Source organism: Triturus cristatus, chromosome 2_2, assembly GCF_964204655.1.
Source record: "Triturus cristatus chromosome 2_2, aTriCri1.1, whole genome shotgun sequence".
In the NCBI taxonomy this organism is placed as follows: domain Eukaryota; kingdom Metazoa; phylum Chordata; class Amphibia; order Caudata; family Salamandridae; genus Triturus; species Triturus cristatus.
Window position 1 is genome coordinate 958,978,015 of NC_140582.1, and position 20,240 is coordinate 958,998,254.

The window sequence follows — 20,240 nt, forward strand, 5'->3', positions numbered from 1 at the left end:
ATACTATGGACCCCGTCCCAGCGCGCTACTTCCGTGAGGTGGAGAGTTTGCAGCGCCGCCTGTTCTGGGACGGGAGGCCGCGTATCGCCCTGGCGAAGCTGACGCTCCCATGGTATGATGGCGGGATAGCCCTCCCGGATATCAAACGATACTATTGGGCCTCCCAGCTGGCTGCGATTAATCACGGCCTGTATGGGCCCGCTTTAAACCCGGCATTCGAAATGGATAAGATGCTACTCCCGGGTGGGGACTATAATCGAGCGCTCTACTCCAGCACGCCCGACGCTCGGCTGACCGGCCCCACGCGTGTCATGGTGCGAGTGTGGCACGCGGCTAATGTGGCGATGGGGTGGAAGGATCGTCTGACCCGGGCGTCACCACTATACGCGTCCGAGCAGTTGGGCTCCCTGTGGACCTCGAAGGGCTTCGAGAAGTGGGACATGATAGGCATTAGCAAGGTGGGGGATCTCTGGACGAGGGGAGGATTTAAAACGTTCGAGATGCTGCAGACGGAATTCCACTTGCATGGCAGGGAGTACTTTCGGTATTTGCAGATCCGTCATGCACTGGGCTCCGTCTTCCCGGACGTTGCATCCATCCCGGAGTGTTCCCCCCTTGAGGATAGAGTGCTGGATGGACACGTTCCGGACAGCACGATCTCACTGATCTACAAAAAACTGATCAATGACCGCACGGGATTGCTGACTGCCCTTCGTGAGGCTTGGGTTGCCGATGGACTGGAGCTGGACGACGAGGACTGGACCCTTGCGGTGGCCTCCCCGAAAGAGGTGGCCATACCGGCCCGCCTTCGCTTCGTCCAGCTCAAGATACTCCACAGAGTCTACATGACGGGGCCGAGGCTTCTGCGTATGGGCTATGCTGTGGACGGGTTGTGTAAGCGTGGGTGTGGCGCTTTGGGGATCTTTCTGCATATATTGTGGGAATGCCCGGAGGTGGAGCGATTCTGGCGTGGTGTGCATGAGGTCCTGCGTGTGGTTACGCATGTTGTGCTGCTACCCGAAGCGAGGAGATGCCTGTTGAATGTGTGGGAACCTACCGACTACTCGGCGCCACAGACGTGGTGGGTGACTCTGGGATATATGGTGGCCAAGCGTGATATTGCTCAACTGTGGGGATCTCAGAGGTCCCCGACTGTCTCGGCCTGGAAGGAACATATAGATTGGTGCATGTTTCGGGTAAAGGTGGTGTATGTTGCGAGAGGTAAGCCTGGGACATGGGTGAAAGTCTGGGGCCCCTGGAACGCCTACCGCGGGGGAATCTGTACTCCACCGTTATTGCCTGATCCGTCGCCTGCCCCATCCCCGTAGCCGACCCATCTTCCCTGTTCCGGGCATTGAGTTTTACCCAGCCCTAATCCTGATCTCTTCCCCTTCTTGATACTCCTATGGATTGGTAGGGCCCCCCTCTCAGGGGAGCACATGCTGCTATTTCTGATTGTAGATTGCCTTGTGGTTTTTGTTTTTTCTGGTTGTTATTTCAGTTTAAAATGAAACCGTACAGTGGGGTCCGGATGGTGTGGCTATCAACGCTGCTAACTCCTGTGCATCTTCCTTAGCCGCAACACGCGCTCTACAATGTGTATCATATGCTCCTTTTGTTTACTAGCGGCCGGCCGGAAGGTTGTAGGCCCATCTTTGTATATTTTTTGAGTTTTGTAATAAACGGTTTCAAAAAAAAAAAAAGTATTTTAAAAAAACATAATTAAAGGAATTGACACACTGAAATACAAAAATTTAGAAATCCAATGAAAATCATTAAACATCATAGCTTTAGAGATAAGTTATAGATAGGAATTAGCATTTAAAAAACCTTTGAAATTTACTGACAAACCATAGGTTTCATGCATGTTATAGTTAGGAATTGGCATTTAAAAAACCTTTGAAATTCACAGAAAAAACCATAGGTTTCATGCACGTTATAGTTAGGAATTGGCATTTAAAAAACCTTAGAAATTTACTAAAAAAAAACATAGGTTTCAGGGGCGTTATAGTTAGCTGGACATTTCCCTCGTACAAAACCCTAGAAATTCCCCCGTTATAGTTAGTTCAGCTAACTATAACTCGCGCCCCCGCAATGCACTGCTGATGACGTCACATATTACATCACTCATGACATGGTCAGTGACATCACTGATGACATCACTGATGACATCTCAAATGACATCACTGATGACATCACTGATGACGTCATCCATGTGATAAATTTGTGCATCTTCTCATACCCTAATATAACCTTTGATACACTGACTCAAAATTTCAGACGGCTATTTTGAAAACCATAGATACTCCAATACCAATAACTACATACACACTCATTGACTCTTAGGTCTACATACACCATCACTCACTGACCTGTACAGTCACTCATACTTACAGTCACTCAGTACAGGACGATCATATGCATTTATACACCTATATAGACACTCACACACCGCCAATCATCCATTGAGGTACTGACACACCTAGTCAGTCATGCAAATAATTAATCACAGTCCAATTTACTCACCTATCCAGTTATACACACACAACTTCAGTTACTCATAAAAATACTACCACATTCTTACGCTTTTATACAATTAATGATACAAGCACACACTCATACATACACTCACTCTCACAATCACACACTCTCACATATAGCCAGTTATATACTCTTACACACATATATACTGCCTTTCACATATGTAGTTACTGTCACATGTACCACTGAGATATACATTCAATCACTAACACAACCATACACACACTCACCCACCCATGCAGTCCATCACAGATGCACTCTTAAAACCATGCACCCATAGAATCACCCACTCACGCGTCTATGCACAGTCATACACACCCTACCCACACAAACACTCAGGCACCCATACAGATACTCAGACAACCAATCAATAACCCATATAGACACTCATATAGCTATTCACAAAACCATGCAGCCACTTATACAACAACAGATAGACAGATACAGATATTCACACAGTTTAGTCACTAGTCTGCAGTAAGATTCGTTTAATGACTCACTTATAGAGTCAGTCACACACCTACTAAATCATCCATTCACACACTTATACACCCACTCATTCTTCCATAGGCCTTTCCCCATATATATTAAACATATTTAAACTTTACAGAAACACAGACTCACTGGATGACGTCATCAGTGATGTCATCAGTGATGCCATTTGAGGTGTAATCAGTGATGTCATCAGTGATGTCACTGACTATGTCATGAGTGATGTAATATGTGACGTCATCAGCAGTGCATTGCGGGGGCGCGAGTTATAGTTAGCTGAACTAACTATAACGGGGAAATTTCTAGGGTTTTGTACGAGGGAAATGTCCAGCTAACTATAACGCCCCTGAATTTCTAAGGTTTTTTAAATGCCAATTCCTAACTATAACGTGCATGAAACCTATGGGTTTTTCAGTGAATATAGATATATATAGATATAGATATATTTTTTTTTCTTTTCTGCTGTAAACCAATCATATGAATTATGGTTAAATAGTAGTTTTTTGTATGAATTCACTGACATTGACGAAGGCCAGGAGGCTGAAACGCGTTTGTCAGTATGATTGTTTGCGTTTATTTAAAAATAAATCATCTTAAAAATTACGGCTGGAGTGCGAAGCGTTTCTGAACTGTGTGTGTGTATAACAAAACACTCCTGGATTACCACGATGCTCGGCAACTTGAACACAGGTACGGACCACAGCAGTGCAAATTGTATTATTTAAGCTTTATTTCGCCCAGTCAATCAATCAGCATGACGGGTTTCGGCCGCGTCGCCGCAGCCTTGATCACCTATGTATATATATATATCGGTTGACGTAATTTCGAGTGTGAGGATAAAGTATAGGAATGTAAGATATAGTAAGGGTTTTTCAGGGACTGCCAGTCGGGTTTTGAACAGTTTGTGAGCTCTTAGGTCTACCGCCGACTTTCTTACGCCGATCACAATGTACAAAACACGTGAACGGGGGATATACACATTTTAACTGTTCAGATGCTCCAAGTTATCAGTGCAGAGTGTGCTAATGACATCTATTGTTGGGTGAGGGGTTCGCTAGCCATTGTACACAAAGAGTATATATATATATACCGCAATAGAGCACAAGAGCAGCTGATACGCCAAACTCTGCTGAGGCTGAAAAGGAGGTGGGCGGTATTATAACTGTGCAACAATGAAACGTGTAAAGAAATCACACCTTAAAAACTAGACCGCATCTCTTCATAATCTGACGCTTCACGCTGTCAAGTTGACGGCCACGTTAAGTGTATGTTTACTGTACCTAACGGTCGGAAGGGCGGGGCTTAAGGGAAAAGGGCGAAGCCTGAGCCGCCGTTCAATTCTTCCATTGGACGTAGATAGTTTACCTACACCACAACATGGCCGCCTCCTAAGCCGCATGAGAGCCCGCCCATATAGCCCAGCATTTTATTTATATGCTGTCAATGGTCAGCTGCTCATGAAGACTGGAGGAGGGTGGCTGATGTAGGCTCTCGCCCGTGACGTCACCCCTCACGACAGGTGTCAATCACCAGACGTGCTCCTCCCGCCGCCGTATGTAAATGAGGGCTAGTGACGTCACACGCAGATGGAAAAGGGAAGAGGCAGAATGGCTGCCCAGTGCCGGAGCCCTCGGTGCTCGGCGGAGAGGAAGGGGTTCCGGCGGGAGCTCGACTCCTGGCGGCACAGACTTATCCACTGTGTAGGTAAGAGAGAGACGCCCATAGCTGCCTTCGCAGTTTCTCGTGCGATCCGAGAGGCAGCGTTGCTTTCCACGGAAGTGAGTATGTAGGGTGCCAAAGCAAGAGGTGGCCAACGGGAGTTAGGGGGGGGGGGTAGTTAGGTTAAGCCGTCGCCCCTGACCCACTCCATCACTAACTCTCCTTTTATCTGATGAAAATGACAGCTTTCGAAAAACCTATCTGGGCCGCCTGAAGGCATCTCCAGGCCGGCTTCTTTGCCCCTCTGCATCCGCCTGTCATGGGGTTTGGAGGCTGCAGTTGTTTACATGCCCCGTACCCGGAAGAGGGGTGGTAGAATAGATAAGGACATGGGAGTCTTTAACTGAAAAAGGCCTACCTGCATCCGTCTCGCGACCTTTGACGGTTGGACAACGTGAACTTTATTTTTCCATTAAAGTCCTGCCTCAAGGGAATGAAGGATGGGGGGTGTGATTGTCAAGGTGATAGTAGCTCCCCCTTTCGTCATAGGGGTTGACAGCGCATTTGCTCTCCGAGCTTTAGTTCTCTTCCAACTTTGTACTGTGACTAGCGCGAGCGCCGTCTCTCTCTAGGAATAGGACTACCGCAACCCTCAAACTGTTCTTGTGTATAAGCTGAACCTCCTAACCCCCCCCCCCCCCCCGGCTTGTGACACGCTCAGATTTGTTTATTTTTCTCTGGTGCACCACACGAGGACCTTCCGTTAATCTTATGTTCGAAACACACTCTAATAAAGAGCGATTTTGTTTTTTGCGTCCTTCAGCCCCCTCCTTTCGGTAATCGGCTACACACTGCCCAATGATAATGGCAAGGGAGGGCATGGAAGCAAACACACCCCTCTCCCGCCTTTGAACCCGGGCTCCGATCCTTCAAACTTCGCACTGAGCGTTCCCCCGCCCTCTGCTGCTTTCTAGGAAGCAGCAGCAGCTCATCGACGGCAGGAGGCGGAGTGCGCGCTGTTCTCTGGCCAAGTGAAGCCTCTCTTTTTTTTTTTTTTTTTTTCATCTGATCCACAATCTCCATTGTTTTTTTTTCTGTCTTTATTTATTTTTTATTTTTTTCCTTTTCCTATCAGTTAACCACACAAACTGTCCGCAAAATCCCTCCTCCCTTCTCTTATTTTGCTGCATGCACCTGATCTCATCCCCACCCCCTCCCCCAACTGGTGGTGATCTGCAGCGGTGCATTTTCATCATTTTATAGACACGAAAGCGGAGCGATATCTGCATCCTGTTGCCAGTAACCATCATGATTACAGCCGTTGCCACGGTGTTGTCAGAGGGCCAGGCCCATTAATTGCCACCCCCTCACAAAATAATTTTGGTTGTGAAGTGGTGGCACAATGTTGAATAAAAGCAAGTGTTCATGGTGTTGACTTTCATTTAACCGGGACGAAATTGTTCCTGTTTAAAACAGCAATCGGCACGAATAGGTTCGTCGTGTATTCTGGCAACTTGACAGTAAAGTCGAGTGAAAAACGATGTTTTGGGATTTCCGGAGACCTCTGCTGAAAACAAAGAGAAACTGGGTACTCTAGGTATGTCACTGTTTTATTTTAAAATTAAGTTAGACTCTTAAGCATAGTTTTTTTAAATGTGTAATCTTTTAATTTTTTTATTTTTCTGTCACAATAAGGGCCTTTTGGAGCACCCAAGACTTGTATGGTTTAGTAACACATGTTATGTGTATTTGTATACCGTAGAAATCATCCGGGAGGTTAGCCTGCCGTAGCCAGGATTCCCGATTTCCATCGAATCTATATTTCTGTTCTGTCAAAATGTTATCCACAAAATGTGGTATTTTTCCTGCATTGATAGTCTTGCTGCGTTTAGTAATGTAGAGTCAGAGTAACCATCTCTATCGTAGTCTTGGTGGTTGGTCAGCGTTGCTCGAAGCTCGTGATAGTTAAGTCTTAAAAGAGCACCAGTGTGTTGCCAACAATCTACAGACGTCATTTGTTTAGAGAACTTGAGTTTCGCCACGCTAATAAATGCGCGTTTGCAGTTGACATTTTGCATCTACAGAATATATATTCACCAGTTTCAGGGCAATGTTAATGTTCTATAATCTTTCGGTGTGCCACAACTGTTCCCTGGAGTTTATTGGAACTCGCTCATGGTAACTGTTCGTCAGAATAGGAGGGGCTGTCTGTATTATTGATATGACATGAATGTGTGGGTATTTTGGGTATGCTGTTAAGTAAGGTCCGTCCAAATTATTTTATATCCCATTTGTCAAACTGGATTCCCGACACGCGAATGTTTCTGAAACTTTTTCAAAAAGGCTTTGTAGTTACATTGTACTTGTTTTAACTTACTGTTTATATTGCACTTAACCAGGCCTTTTTCCATGCACGCCTCTTAATGATATAAAAGGAAATAACTTTCCTTTAAAAAAAAAAAAATACATGATCAGTGTTGAATGTCTCATGACTTTTACAATTGGAGTTCTTTCTAAACTTAGTATAGTTTTCTGCGTATTGTATGGGCAAGGCTCCAAGCAATGCTTTTACTGTCCTGTTGCAGTATGAAGAGGTCTTTGTTCTTCCAGTATCTTCAACTTTCTTTTTGGTCCTGAGTTATTGTGGGAGGTTTTCACCACTTTGTGTACAGCAATCCACAGTTAATGTTTGTCAGTTATTTATTTTCTATTTCTCTCTTTTATCAAACCAGCAGTCGATTTATATACCTGGAAGACTTTGGATTTCAGCAGGTTGAAGGTTCAGACGGACCTGTTTTTTTTTTTTTTTTTTTTTTTTTTTTTTATATATATATATTTAAAATTTGTGCATTAGTCACATTTTCATTGCACTTATAACTTAGTTTCTTCATGCATTTCTTAAATATGACGTTCATGGATTCTGCTCAATCCAATTGTTTCCCTTCCCCCCCCCCCCCCCAATTTAAAGATAAAAACCATTCCATTTACATAACAATAAAACAGAACTGTGAATCGGTGAACCGGTTCAACGGTAGACAGCCTTTTCATACATACTAGTAGCTCTGTTGCACAGAAGTGACTTTTAGCCATATCTAATTTTATAAATTGTACTAAAAACAACGAAATGGAAAATAAACTCCAATTGCTTTCATGTTATCATTTTACAAACTTCCCTTTGTCTTCCAAATAATGCAATGCCACATTTGCCTGTTAGGATTCACGCAACTGGCACTTGTACTGAACCTTGCATTTCCCATTTTGAACGGTTGCTTCCATTTGATAATAGTGAAGCGTCCCAGAAAGTGTTTCTTAACAACCTTTCTTTTCACCTGTAACAACATACTGTTCATCATTAGAGCATGTATCCATCTTTCTGGACACCAATTGGTCGTACCCAACGTTAACAGTTTGCAGGCAGCTGTTGGTCATCTTGTTGCCATTATCACATCAATAGGCTTCCGATTTCTTACTGTATCTTTTTTTTTTTTGTTGTTGAATAATTTACTTTATGATAGTGATGTATTTGGTTACACATCTGACTCTTTTAGTTGCATTATATCGAAAGAGTTACCAGTTCAGCCTCGCATACATACAACATTGCTCTTGATGTTTTGCCATGTCCAAGTAATGCTTAAACAGGTAACGTGCTCAAATAAGACACTAGCTTTTCTCCCTGTGCTTCTAGTTGGTGTTAAATAGGTTTAAAAAAAACAAAAACCTTCTTTGCTGGTTGTATTCTACTATATGTGCTACGCAATTAATCTTTTCAGCCAGTGCAGTTAAGTCTGATATCAACGAGTACTTCTGATTGCAGTCCGTATTTTAAATTCAAAAAATAAAGTGGAAATATATGCAACAACCAATGGAAAAGGCCACTGCACTAAACCAAAATATCTCACCTGGGCATATCACCTTCTTAAACATGTGTGGAAAGCAAATACTTGAACACATTTTTAATCGCATAGTAGCGTGGCAGTTAAAGTGAGTCACTCCAAATATCATTTGGCAAGTTTAAGACGAATTTGCGTTTACAGTGACCAAAGAACGCTTTCTCCCTGGCGTGACCCCATGATGTAGCAACATTAAGCTACGTTTAATTTTATTAAATGTTTTCCATACTTAATTTAAAAGCAACAAGCGGCGTTGCCAACATTCATGCCGTGTTTTGCATCTTTGTAATGGACACCTGTATTGATGGGGCATTAATCTCAAAATAGAAGTAAATTGTGAGTTTCGGACACACTGACCACCCATTTGTTAAAATCTTTTAGTTTCCTCAAGATTTGTGTCTGCATTTTTGTTAGTTCATTGTAATCTATCTCTATTCAGAGGGTTGCCGGTCACCATATTGTCTTATATTTTAACACCCTGATTGAAGTTTGGGTTGATTTCATTTTAAATACTTGTGATTGTCCCATTCTTGGCAGATTTTTCTCCCAGCTTACTTAGAATAAATCCTGTTGAGGTCAACTGTCAATAGAGATAGAAAAAAGGAAGTGAAACCACTTATTCACCCTTTGTGGACAAACGCCCAGTACGTTTGCAAAGATGTTTGTTCAGAAATTGTTGCTGCTGTGCTGTTTATTCGTGACATTTTTCGTACAAGTTTGTTTTTTCCTCATCCAGGGTTACCCTCTTACCTAGAATTGGTGGGGAATGCTTTGGTAAATAACGAAGCCCTGAGTTTAGGATGGGTACGTTTTGCTGCTGTGAAAAGTTTGTTATGGCCTGTTCCTGTTGTATTCGTAGGTGTGTTCATCTCTAGTGGTTGTGGCCCTTAGTGTATCTGTCAGATTGCAATTTCTAGTGAAAACCAGACTCTGTCGTACTATGCCATTTCATTGCATCCCTAATAGATCAGTCATCCCGTCAATCTAAACACCATCAGTATAACAACCATGTAGCTGTTCTCCATTACATAGTTCCTCGTAATTTTATATTTTAAACTTGCATCATCTATTGGGGGGGCGGAAGAGACGGTTAAACAGGAGGCACATTTGTGATTCTGGCTGAAACCATTTTACCTTCATTGCAAACCCCTTCTCAGCACTCCCTACAGTAGTGTGCCAAACGACACCAGAATGTGAGTTCTCTGCCCCGGTAACCCGTGCTTTTGGAAACACGCTTTTGGCCACATGCACTGATCTGTGCTCCTCAGCCAATTTTTTGGGGTGGACACCCTGCCTCATTTGCGAGCTAAACCCATTTAGGCAACCATTAGACTAAGGTAGCAGAAGGGTACTTTTATTTTATTGTCTGCATCTATGGAATGCGCCCTTACAATGTTAGCTGCATCACAACTGCCATTATTGCCAATAGTGTGTTCATAACCTCTGTTAAGACTGTGTATATAATTCCGCAGCTCCATAAGGTGTGTAGGAAGGCGATTTCCTTCCTTGGTCATTCCATGCAGTGACCAGTGATTGCTTGCCCCATGTTGTGCAACCTGCTAGTTATATTATCCTGGATAAGACTGGGACTTGCTTTTATAGCCACCTCTCTGGGGTGCCCCAAGTCTGCCTTCCATTCTACCAGTGAGCCCTACATTCTTCTCCCATTTACTTCCAAAGTCTCCCTGAAAATCAATAGTTGTGCATTAGCATCTTGAAAATGCTGGTCATCCATTCTCCCAGGACTCATCTTTCTATGTGAGTGGCATCAAGTAGCTATCCTCTGCTTCCATTCAGTTGTGCATGAAGAAAGAGCACGTTAAGGCTGTGTATGCTGATAATCTATGCAACTCATTTTTCTCACCGAGTATCCTGAACATCTTAATTCCCACCCCCCCCCCCCCCCAATATGTTCTAAGCCAACAAGTTTGCACTGTGGAAACCCCCTAGTTTCACTTTCTTTTTGCACTGTTTAACTTGCAGAGTTTCTTTTGTAAAGACACTTTTGGGGTTTTATAGTATATGTAGTGAGCGTTGATTGACCAGCGTCTTTCAGCTACCGGCTTGAAGCATTGTCACTCGTTTCTTGGCTCAGCACTGTGAGCTACTCCTCTGTTACCCAAGGCATATATTCTTACACCTCCACCTGAGTACTTAATTAGAACTGCATGAGAGACTCCGACTACTTAACTAAAGCCCTCTCTGTACACTTCTGTTGGCTTGCTATTATTTGTCTAGCTTTTTTGTGCTAAGTATTGCGTTACTACATCAAACTTGCTGGCTTTCCCATTGCTTGTTTTACCCTATTCTGTGCTGGCTATTTTCAATGTTTTAATCCGGGCCCACGATTGTGGCTGTCAGCAAGGCGGTCTCACCTCTTTCAAATATATTGCAAGAAGGACCTAACTCCAAGACCAGTCTAGCCTATTGCTCTGCATTCTGTGTTGGTGCATATTCGTCTAGTATCTAGTTGGGAGGTTCAATGATACAGCCACACATGTAGCCCCCCCCCCCCCCCCCCCCCCTCAGCAATTTTAAACTGGCCGACAGATCATGTTCAACGCAGTACATGGATCGCCTCTGACCCACTGCAAGTTCCTGCACTCCCCTTCCAGTAGCTTACATTGGGTGTCCCAGACTGCATAGCGGCTGTTTTCGGGATCTATATATTTTTGAGCTTGGCTGTAATTTTGGAAACACCTGCCTTACGCGATGGGGGCAGTTTTTTCCATAGACTTACCTCATCCTGAAAATCAGTCATGATTACATGTAAGTTAGGTTTAAGGTCTCTTGCCCTTGTGTGAACTCTGTTCCCCAAATATTTAGTGTTCACCCACCTTGTATGGTTGTCTCTACATCCGTTATTTCGTCTCCCAGTCCTTAAATATTAGTGCTGAGCACTTTTACCAATTTGGTCTTGTATCGTGAATAATCTCCAGTTTAGTGAGAGGCTTGCAGAATCGAGGGCATGAACTTCTTCGGGTCTACTGCATAAAGGAGGTTGTCATCTGAGTACAAAGCCTGTCCTTGGCCTCTGCTGCTGAAAAACCCTGGGTGCCACTGTTACCCAGTTAAGTCGCCTTTGTGAATAAGAGCAGTGAAAGAGTGCATCCCTTCCTTGTACCGGTATTCATCCCTGTTTGCATAGCACCCCATTATCCCTTCCTAATAATATTTTTGTGTAGATCAGCCAAACCCAGCAGCAGTGGATTGTGTATTTTTTTAAAATGCTCATCACTTATTCTCTTCTCTGTAGGGTTTAAATCCATTAAATTTTCTGATTTTTTTTTTTTTTTTTTTTGCGTGCAACTTGGATACTTGTTTGTAGTTTATGTTGTAGGGTACTCGTTGTTTTTGACCAGCCTAGTTCTCATGCACTACTTGCTGAGACAACGAATTCCATTATCAAACAACTTGAATGATTTCTTAAATTGAACCAGCAGTACCCGGAGTGCCTTTGCCAACCAAATTGGACCTTATGGTGGTTATATTCTTCGAGTATCACTTATCTATTACCTCATCCCTATTTCCCCATAGTCTTCTCCAGCATTTGTTATGGCTTCATTCCTTCTTGCCCTCAAACTTCTGAGGTTCCTGTGTTTCGCTTTTAACTTAGTGGTTGAAATAAATAAGAACAGTACTAGAAGAACCTGGTTGTTTTGAGTTCGTATCTTTGGCGATTTGGTCAGGAGAATGCAGTCTATTGGTTCGTTAACAAGGATGAACAAAACTGGTGCCAATAAAAAGTTTAACTTGGCCTCAAGCTACTTTTTGGTGCTTCTGGTATACTGACTGGGTATTGGAGTACCGTATGCATGACATTTTTGTACAGGTTTTTTTTCCCCCCTCCCCCTCTGGAATCTTGTACAGCAATTCTTTTTCAAAGTTGCTGTGCATTAAAATCTACCTCTTCACATGGTGAAAACGCATTAACTCTGGATGGTTGTGTTCCCACACTGGTAATCTTGCCTACCACACTTGTTTGTAAGACACTTCTAGAATGTTTTCCATCTGTGGGCAATATTTTGTGTATACTTTGAAACCTCACTTTTTGCACTTGTACATTGCTGGTTAACATCCACCTATGTACAAATAATTAAACTAAGTGGTAACTTCATGACTGCTTCCACTTGAATGTGATCTGTTAGAATACGTGCGGTTCAGAAAACTGTGCTCCTGCAGGGACAAGAACATTATTATGTTTTGGTTGGCATTCAAGATCAATGATTTGCTTCCTCTGCCCAAATACTGGAGAAGTGGACCTTTAAAAAGTGCTTAAGCTGTAAATAAGTGCCGATCAGATTTGTTTCCCTCTTATTGGAGGCTTAATGAGTGATGGAGGCATGCCTTTCCAACCCCCAAACTCCACAACCACTATACTCGTGCTCCTGACTACCTTTCATACGTCTGCTCTACAACGAGTCTGGCTGGACGTTGGCATGCACAGCATCTGGGAATATTTCCAACTGTCCTTTTTGTTTCCATTGTGATTTGTGGAAATAAGAGGCTGTCAATACACTGAATGGTGATCCTAACCCGTTTTTGTTTCCGTTTCCTTAATGTAACTAAAGAGGGACTAATCTTCTTTCTCCTGCAAGTCAATGGAGTAGCTGACAAGAAAAGGGAGGGAGATGGCAGAGCCCTGATCTCCTGAAATACGTGCTGGTGGTAGTTACCAATGTAAGCCACTGTACATAATGTAATTTTAAAAGCTGATAATGAAAAATGAGTTTAACTCAAATGTATTTTTAAGAATGCTGCATGCTGTTATTTTTTTGGTCCTGTTTTTTGGTCCGCTGCAGTGTAGCTCATTTGGGAAGCCTAAATTAAAAAAACAAACAAAAAAAACCTTTTCACTCTACCTGAATGCCGACCAGGTCTTCTTTGTATTTCAAACTATGCAATTGAAAACATTTGAGCATGCAGTTTTGGGGTGAATGCTTTAGTGACTCTGTTCACCTGTAGGAGAGCTAAGGTTAAAATAACTGACATTCCGATCGTTTTATTGGCAGGGGGGGGAGGCGGGGTATGGTAATGTGCCACATAAAATAATTATTGGAATAGTAGGTTGTCAGACTAGTCTTAGAGTTGCACCAGGATCCATTTGAGTACTGGGTTCTGTCTAATCCATTCTTGAGTGGAGGTGGACATATTTGGGGGTGAAGGAGGACTGAAATGTGTAGTAGACCTTTTTCCAGCTCTAGGTGGAATGAGTGTCATCTTGGGTTAAAGCACATTTCATTGTAGAAAAATGACAGTGATGTGAACAGAAGAACACTCAATTTTATGGTTTTACATAAGATGTATCTATCTTCAACTACTCCCACTATGTCCTAAAATACGTAAATCGAAAATAGCGATAACGCACATTTCACTGTCCTTATTAAACATTGCTTCTATACTAATTTAAGAAGGTATTTAGATTAACGGACAGCTCAACAAGTGCCTGTGATTATCTAGGTTGCTGCCACTGAAGCAGTTGGAAGCTTTGCCAGTTGGTCTGAAATATTTAACACATTTTGTCTAGTTACAAAATCTAGCTAATATTGTCTGGATGATGTTCAACAGTATGGGAAGGGTTCTAAAGCTATTTCGCACCATTATTCCAGTGATAAAGATTACTTACAGCGGGAACTCGAGATGATTGCAAATTTCCTGAGAAGTGGGTATTAAAAGAAATGCCCCCAAAATCAGAGTGTATGTTCATTCCCCAGTTCCAACCCCCCGCCCCGAAGCCTTATGTCCCATGCTACTTCAAGGGAGCTATGTGTATTTGTGAATTGGTAAAGACCAAACCAGTACGGTGCCTGTGGAAGGATAGCAAGGTGAAATAACACCCTTCTCCAAATAGAACATTGCTGCATTACTTAGGTTTGCAGAATGATACCGCAGTGAACCACAAGTGTTATTTAACAATACTTTTGACACAGTAGACTAACGTGGAGTTGTTTGACTATAATAAATGTTTAGTGAAAACGAATCTGTTTGCCACCAGACCATCAACCAACGACAGCACAGCTAAAAGTGAGTCTCGAGTAACCGAAAACACACCAGTAAATCTGAGTCTCATTGGCTTATAAGAAAATGAGTGTTTTTCTAATAGTCCTCGTTAGATATCGACCCTATTGAAATGCTTTGGCAGACTTAGAATTGTTTGTAAAGCGGTGTTTAGAATTCCTCCCAGGAAATGAGTGTTGCTCCGATATGAATTTACCTTGGAAAAAAGTACAAGGCAAGAGGCATTTTTCAAAACAGGAAGAAGTTTGTTTAATTAACCGCAGCTGCATGGAGCGCATAGACAGTCACGTTTGAATTCGCCATGTACAGAAGTTTTGGCTGATCATATACATACAGTTCGTGAGGTACAATGAACCAATTTCGCATTCTCTAAGCATGTCGGTCCATGAATCGTGATAAATCATGAATACGATTGCCTTATAAAGGAGACTCGTGGCTCTCTACCTTGGAGCCAGTGTGTATGCGAACAGATGTCCAACATGGGGAACGCGTGATCACTATGAGGTGTGCAGGCTGTCTTAAATGGCTGAGTGTTCTGACTACAAGTGGTAGCTAATGTTGTGGTATTTTAGGAACATGTGCCTTTGGCCAAATGTGTTTTTTATTAAGGCCAATTTCCTTTGGATCGGTTTGTAGTGTAACTGCTTTTTTGCGGGATCGATCAGGGTTTTCCCTGGCTGTTTGTTTTCAGGGTTAGTGTAACCCCACCTGTGACTTCCCAATCGGTACACCTGGGTTTGGGTCTCGGGGCTTGTCTGACCATGTTTCTCTGATTTGTGGTTGATGGGTAGGTACTCTGGGGTGAATTCGACAGCAGTGATTCGAGTTCGTTATGGCTAGCACATAACATGCCGGTCATTGGTATATTTGCAGACATTCTTATTATGGGTACACTTGGCATAGTGTATATTGACATTGCTTTTAATGGTATTGGTATGTGTGCATAGTATATGGCGTACATAGACATTGCATTTTTTGGTATTGCCACTGTTTTGCATGCGTATGTCATGATGTACATTGACATAGCATTCACATTTTTAACAAGAGGAATTGTTGACTTTATTATTGCTGCTAAAGGGCATTTCACGTGTTTGTGAATTACCAGTGAGTTCACTGATGCAGTGATTTGTGTTTCTCCGAGATTATTCTGCTATTAAGACTAGCTAAGTCAGTTATGTATTACTGTGTGAAGTCAAAGTCCTATTTTTTGTTTAAATATCTTTATTACAATTTTCCTAATACAGCCAAGCTGAACAGTGTTACATTTTTCCACTTTTTACTCCTGTTGTTTTTCCCCCTCTTTTCTTTATTCTGTAACAGAATCATTTTCGCTATGCCATTACTAATACTGTTCCGAGCATTTGCCATCTAACAACCATGGCACAGGTAGCGTCTGTGGTGTAAGAGTTAACATAAATGTACCGACTGGTGTGGAAGCCGTGAAGTCAAAGTCCTATGAGGGTGTTTTTTCGCATAACTTACTACTTCTGAAACATTTTGACATTCTACATATTGTACAGCACTCCCCCCTCCCCCACCACTATTTGTCTTTTTTCTGTTCCTTAGTGACGCCATGTCTTTTGTCACTTCTTCATATAAATGCTTAAAACAAATTTGCTGAGCATCAGGGGTAATATTAGAGTGTCTAACCTAGAAGGTTCTTTTCCCTATCCCAGTAAACTGTAAGGATGCAGTGTATTCATAGAAAGTCCCCCTCTATGCTTTTAGATGCACTTCACTTTTATTCACAATAGTTTAATGCTGTGAGTCATTGGCTATTACAAGGATAACATGTCTCAGAACTAGAGTGCTACCACATCTTTGGGTCTTCTAGCTTGATTACACCTCATAAGTGGTGCAGATTGATTCAAATAATAACTCTGGGACTAGTTATTAAAACCATGTTATTAATGAGCACTTCTAAATGTTCCACTGCAGTCCTACTGCAATCCTATGCAGTTTGTAATGCTAGAATCAGGCATTTTGCAATGTATAACTAATGCAATGTGTAACGCAACAAGCGGGTACTTTGTTATGCAGAAACAATGCAATGCGTAATACGGCAATCAGGTAGTTCGTTATGTAGAAACCATGCTATGTGTGATACAACAATAAGATAGTTTGTTATGCAGAAATAATGCAATGCATAATACTCCAGCACCGATCACGGTGCCCTAGACTGTCTTTCCGCCACTCGTGCTGACTCGTAGTCAGCCTCTGTCAACAGTTGCTCCCACACGAGTATGGTGTAAACAAAGTGCAGCTCTGGCCCCAGTACTGCCACTCCTTTGGCAAGTACGGGCCGCAATATGAGCCGAAGCAGAGGCTCGTGCTGCAGAAATGGGAGAGGATGAGAGCGTCTCCCTCCGAGCCTGCACCCTGCCCCAGGCGGGATCACTTCTGGGGTTCACCGGTATGGTCAAGTTCTCCTTCAAACAACAGGCAATCATCTCGTGGCAGGGCGGTCCTTCTGTAGTCTTCCACTGGTCCAGGAGTGTACAGAAGAGTTGCTCTGAGGGTCCAATATTTATACACATAGCCAACCTCTGAAGTGGGGGATTCCCTATTCTAACCCCACATCTGGTTCTGAAACATTCTTCACTTCCCCAGTCCTGACTCCACGATGTCTGAGGTGACACACGGCTTGTATCGGAGTCTAATGTGTTGGAAGCAATCCCTTTGAAGTGTCTGTAAGACAGGGAAACACACCACCCTAGCCATCCTCACATTAGTGTTGCTTTCTGGGGAAAAATACAGCCAGCTACCCCCGCAAAGCCATTCAGTCATGTGACTCAGGACATTGGTAGACACAAATGGTTAGTACAAGAAAATGCCAAATTTCTAAAAGTGGCCTTTTCAGAATTGTTACTTAAAATCTGACTAACATTAAAGAGGATTTTAAATTACAGTTCAGTCTAAACAGCCTTTCCTTATCTGCTCACAATTCCCCAGGTGGTACCACTTACTAAATGTAATAAGGTAACCCAGTGTCGGCCAGTGAGAGAGGCCTGACAGCAGTGAAAATACTCTTTAGGAGTTTTTTAATACCATGACATGTAAAACTCCAGTTCTTATGTCCTACTTTTTGGATGCCATCCACCCTGCCCAAGGAGCTGTTGGGGCCTAACGTTAGAGGTGACGTATAAGTATTTAAAAGCATGGTTTAGGCATGGGAAATTGCTTTTTGGCAGGTCGATATGGCAGTTGAAAACTGCACTTCAGGCTGTAATGGCAGGCCTGGGACATGTTTAACATGCTTCTTTAGTGGGTGTCACAATGAGTGCTGCAGGCCCACTAGTAGCATTAAATGTAGTACATTGTACTGGGGCCTTGCAAGTGAATTTACAATCAGGCACCAGTCAATTTTACCATGTTTCATGGAGAGGACTCAAGCACTTTAGCAGTGGTAAAGTGCAGAGTACTAAAGCCAGCAAGAGTCCAACCAAACAGGAGGGGTGCAGGTAAAATGTTTGGAATACCACACCAAGGTCTAACATATACTTACAGTATTTTCAATATAGGAGGAAAGCAAATCCAATTGGATAACCGAATCTGGATAAGCATTTCTACAATGGATAACGCCATGCGGCTGCCTGAGTGCAGTCCAACATAGATTGGCAGTCTGGCGCTTAAGCAGCAGTGCCCTGCTTGAGCTGTTGCTCAGTTATGAAGCAGGAATGGGCCTGCTTGGGCCAGTAAAGGTACTAGTACAATTGCAGCCTCAGCTGGGCTGATACACTAACAAAGGCAGTCACAATCCTAACTGGGCTGATGGCCAGAACAGCATAGGCTTTTTGCAGTTCTCACCAGGTACCTTCTGGGTGACTGGTGGACCCTCCGCAGCACGGTGGCTCCTTGCTTTGCTATTAGTCCTACATTTTGTGTGCGAGAGATTCTTCTTGACAGTCTCTCCTCCTGCAGACACAGGCAAACTACCCTCCCAACAGGCAGCCTTATTAGCATTTGGCATGCTCCTCCAGGAGAGGGATTCAACTTCCAGATGTGAAGGGATATTACCTTAGGTTTTCTATCGGGCAGACACCATCCATGTTCACTCAGCTGTCCTTAAAGTACTCTGTCGAACATTGTTACTTTCAGATTCTTCATTACCAAGCAAGGCAAAGCAGGGTTCTTTGGCTGCCGCTTTCATATACACTTCTGGGTTGGAGAACTCTTTAACAAGGGCGCAACAAAACAATGGGTTTTCTGCTCATTGGCGCTCTGAAGCAGTAATCTGGAATAGACAAAAGGAGGGTACCTCCCTTGGAAGTTCCTTGTCTTGAACAGAAACTGCCATCGACCAAACCTTACCAGCAACCACATGGCAGCGTTCAGGATGAACTGATCAGCAGCCACTTGCTAACAAAGGTACTCAATTTCTAAAAGTAGTCTTGCCTCTGTCCTCACTAGTGTCTACATTTCCATGTTCCATTCCCAGGACTGTAATCTGTACACTTCCAATGTCTGGGGTAGCTGTTCTCTACTGTCTTGTGCCATGCCATGGGCGTGTAAAATGGGTTTTACTGGCTTCAATACTCTTTCACATGGTCTTACCACTGCACATGTACTACGTACATTACACTACACTACTTGACATGCACACAGGATGTCAGCACAAGGATCTGGGCATTCATAGACTTACTTTACAGAAAAGGAGCCTGTAGGTCACATTCGGTGACTTGATAAAAAGGTCTGGTTATATGAATCTTAAACAACCATTGGTAAAGCTAAGGGGACTCTCCTATTTGAGAGATATTGTCTTTGACAATGTTTTTTAGATATGCTGTACTCCTGCGTGGCTGCTGTTCAGCATTGCTAAAAGTTAGGGTCCTGGTGTGGCATAGGGTGGAGTGGCTTTGAAAGGAATGGTGTAGAGCAGGGTTCTTCAGTCTGTCCTAGAGGGCCGGCACCAAGCCAGATTTTTAGCATATCCCCATTTAGAAAAATGTAGTTGTCTTAAAAATTTGGCATGAATCTGGCCCTCCAGGACTGACTTTGGAGAATCTTGGCATAGAGTAGTACAGTTGTGGGTTTAAGTAACTAAAGCATCAATGGAGGTGGTAGATACAGTGAAGGCAACATAAATAAGAAGCCATATACCTGTTTAAAGTAGAAAAGCATGTTGCACGTTGAGAAATACCGAAAAAGCTTGAATAATTTAAAAAATAAACATACTGTCAGGAAGAACAAAGGCAAGGAAGAGCACATGTCCATATTCCATGGAGGATTTAACACAAGAAAGACTTAAAGGGAAGCCTGCTGTAGCTAAGCAATCAAAAGATTGCTAATGAGTGACAATGCAAACAACTAATGGTATGCTGTGGGTTGGTTGGAAGCCTACGGAATTGTAAACCATACATCTTGCAGCACAGCACATACGCTGTGTAGGTGAGATATAAAAATGGTTATGCCACCACTGCTTTATGTACTGTAACCAGGACGGGGACCGCTATCTTTTATTCATTATTGGGGGAAAGACTTGGTTTGCCCTTCCAGGTCACATCACAGGACCATCATCTAGGATAGTCAGACAGGCCTGTGTCCCTTTAGTCTTGCTAGGGCCAAAAATAAGTAAAGTGAACAGATAGGTGAGGGAGGGGCTTTGCTGCCTGCCCGACTCGTTGGTGCCCACAACAAACA

The 20,240-nt window shown here is 43.0% G+C and overlaps 1 protein-coding gene across 4 annotated transcripts in view; it reads left to right on the forward strand.

Moving 5' to 3' along the window:
- Nucleotides 1-4,611: 4,611 nt before the first annotated feature.
- Nucleotides 4,612-20,240, forward strand: part of LCORL (ligand dependent nuclear receptor corepressor like) — a 605,370-nt gene continuing 589,741 nt past the window's right edge. For all 4 annotated transcript variants that reach the window (XM_085642364.1, XM_085642362.1, XM_085642363.1 and 1 more), the window contains exon 1: nucleotides 4,612-4,737. Coding sequence is in view for 3 of the 4 variants with exons in the window: in XM_085642362.1 (XP_085498488.1) it covers nucleotides 4,620-4,737 (118 nt within the window). In the remaining variant the exon portion in view is untranslated. The remainder of the gene's footprint in view (nucleotides 4,738-20,240) is intronic.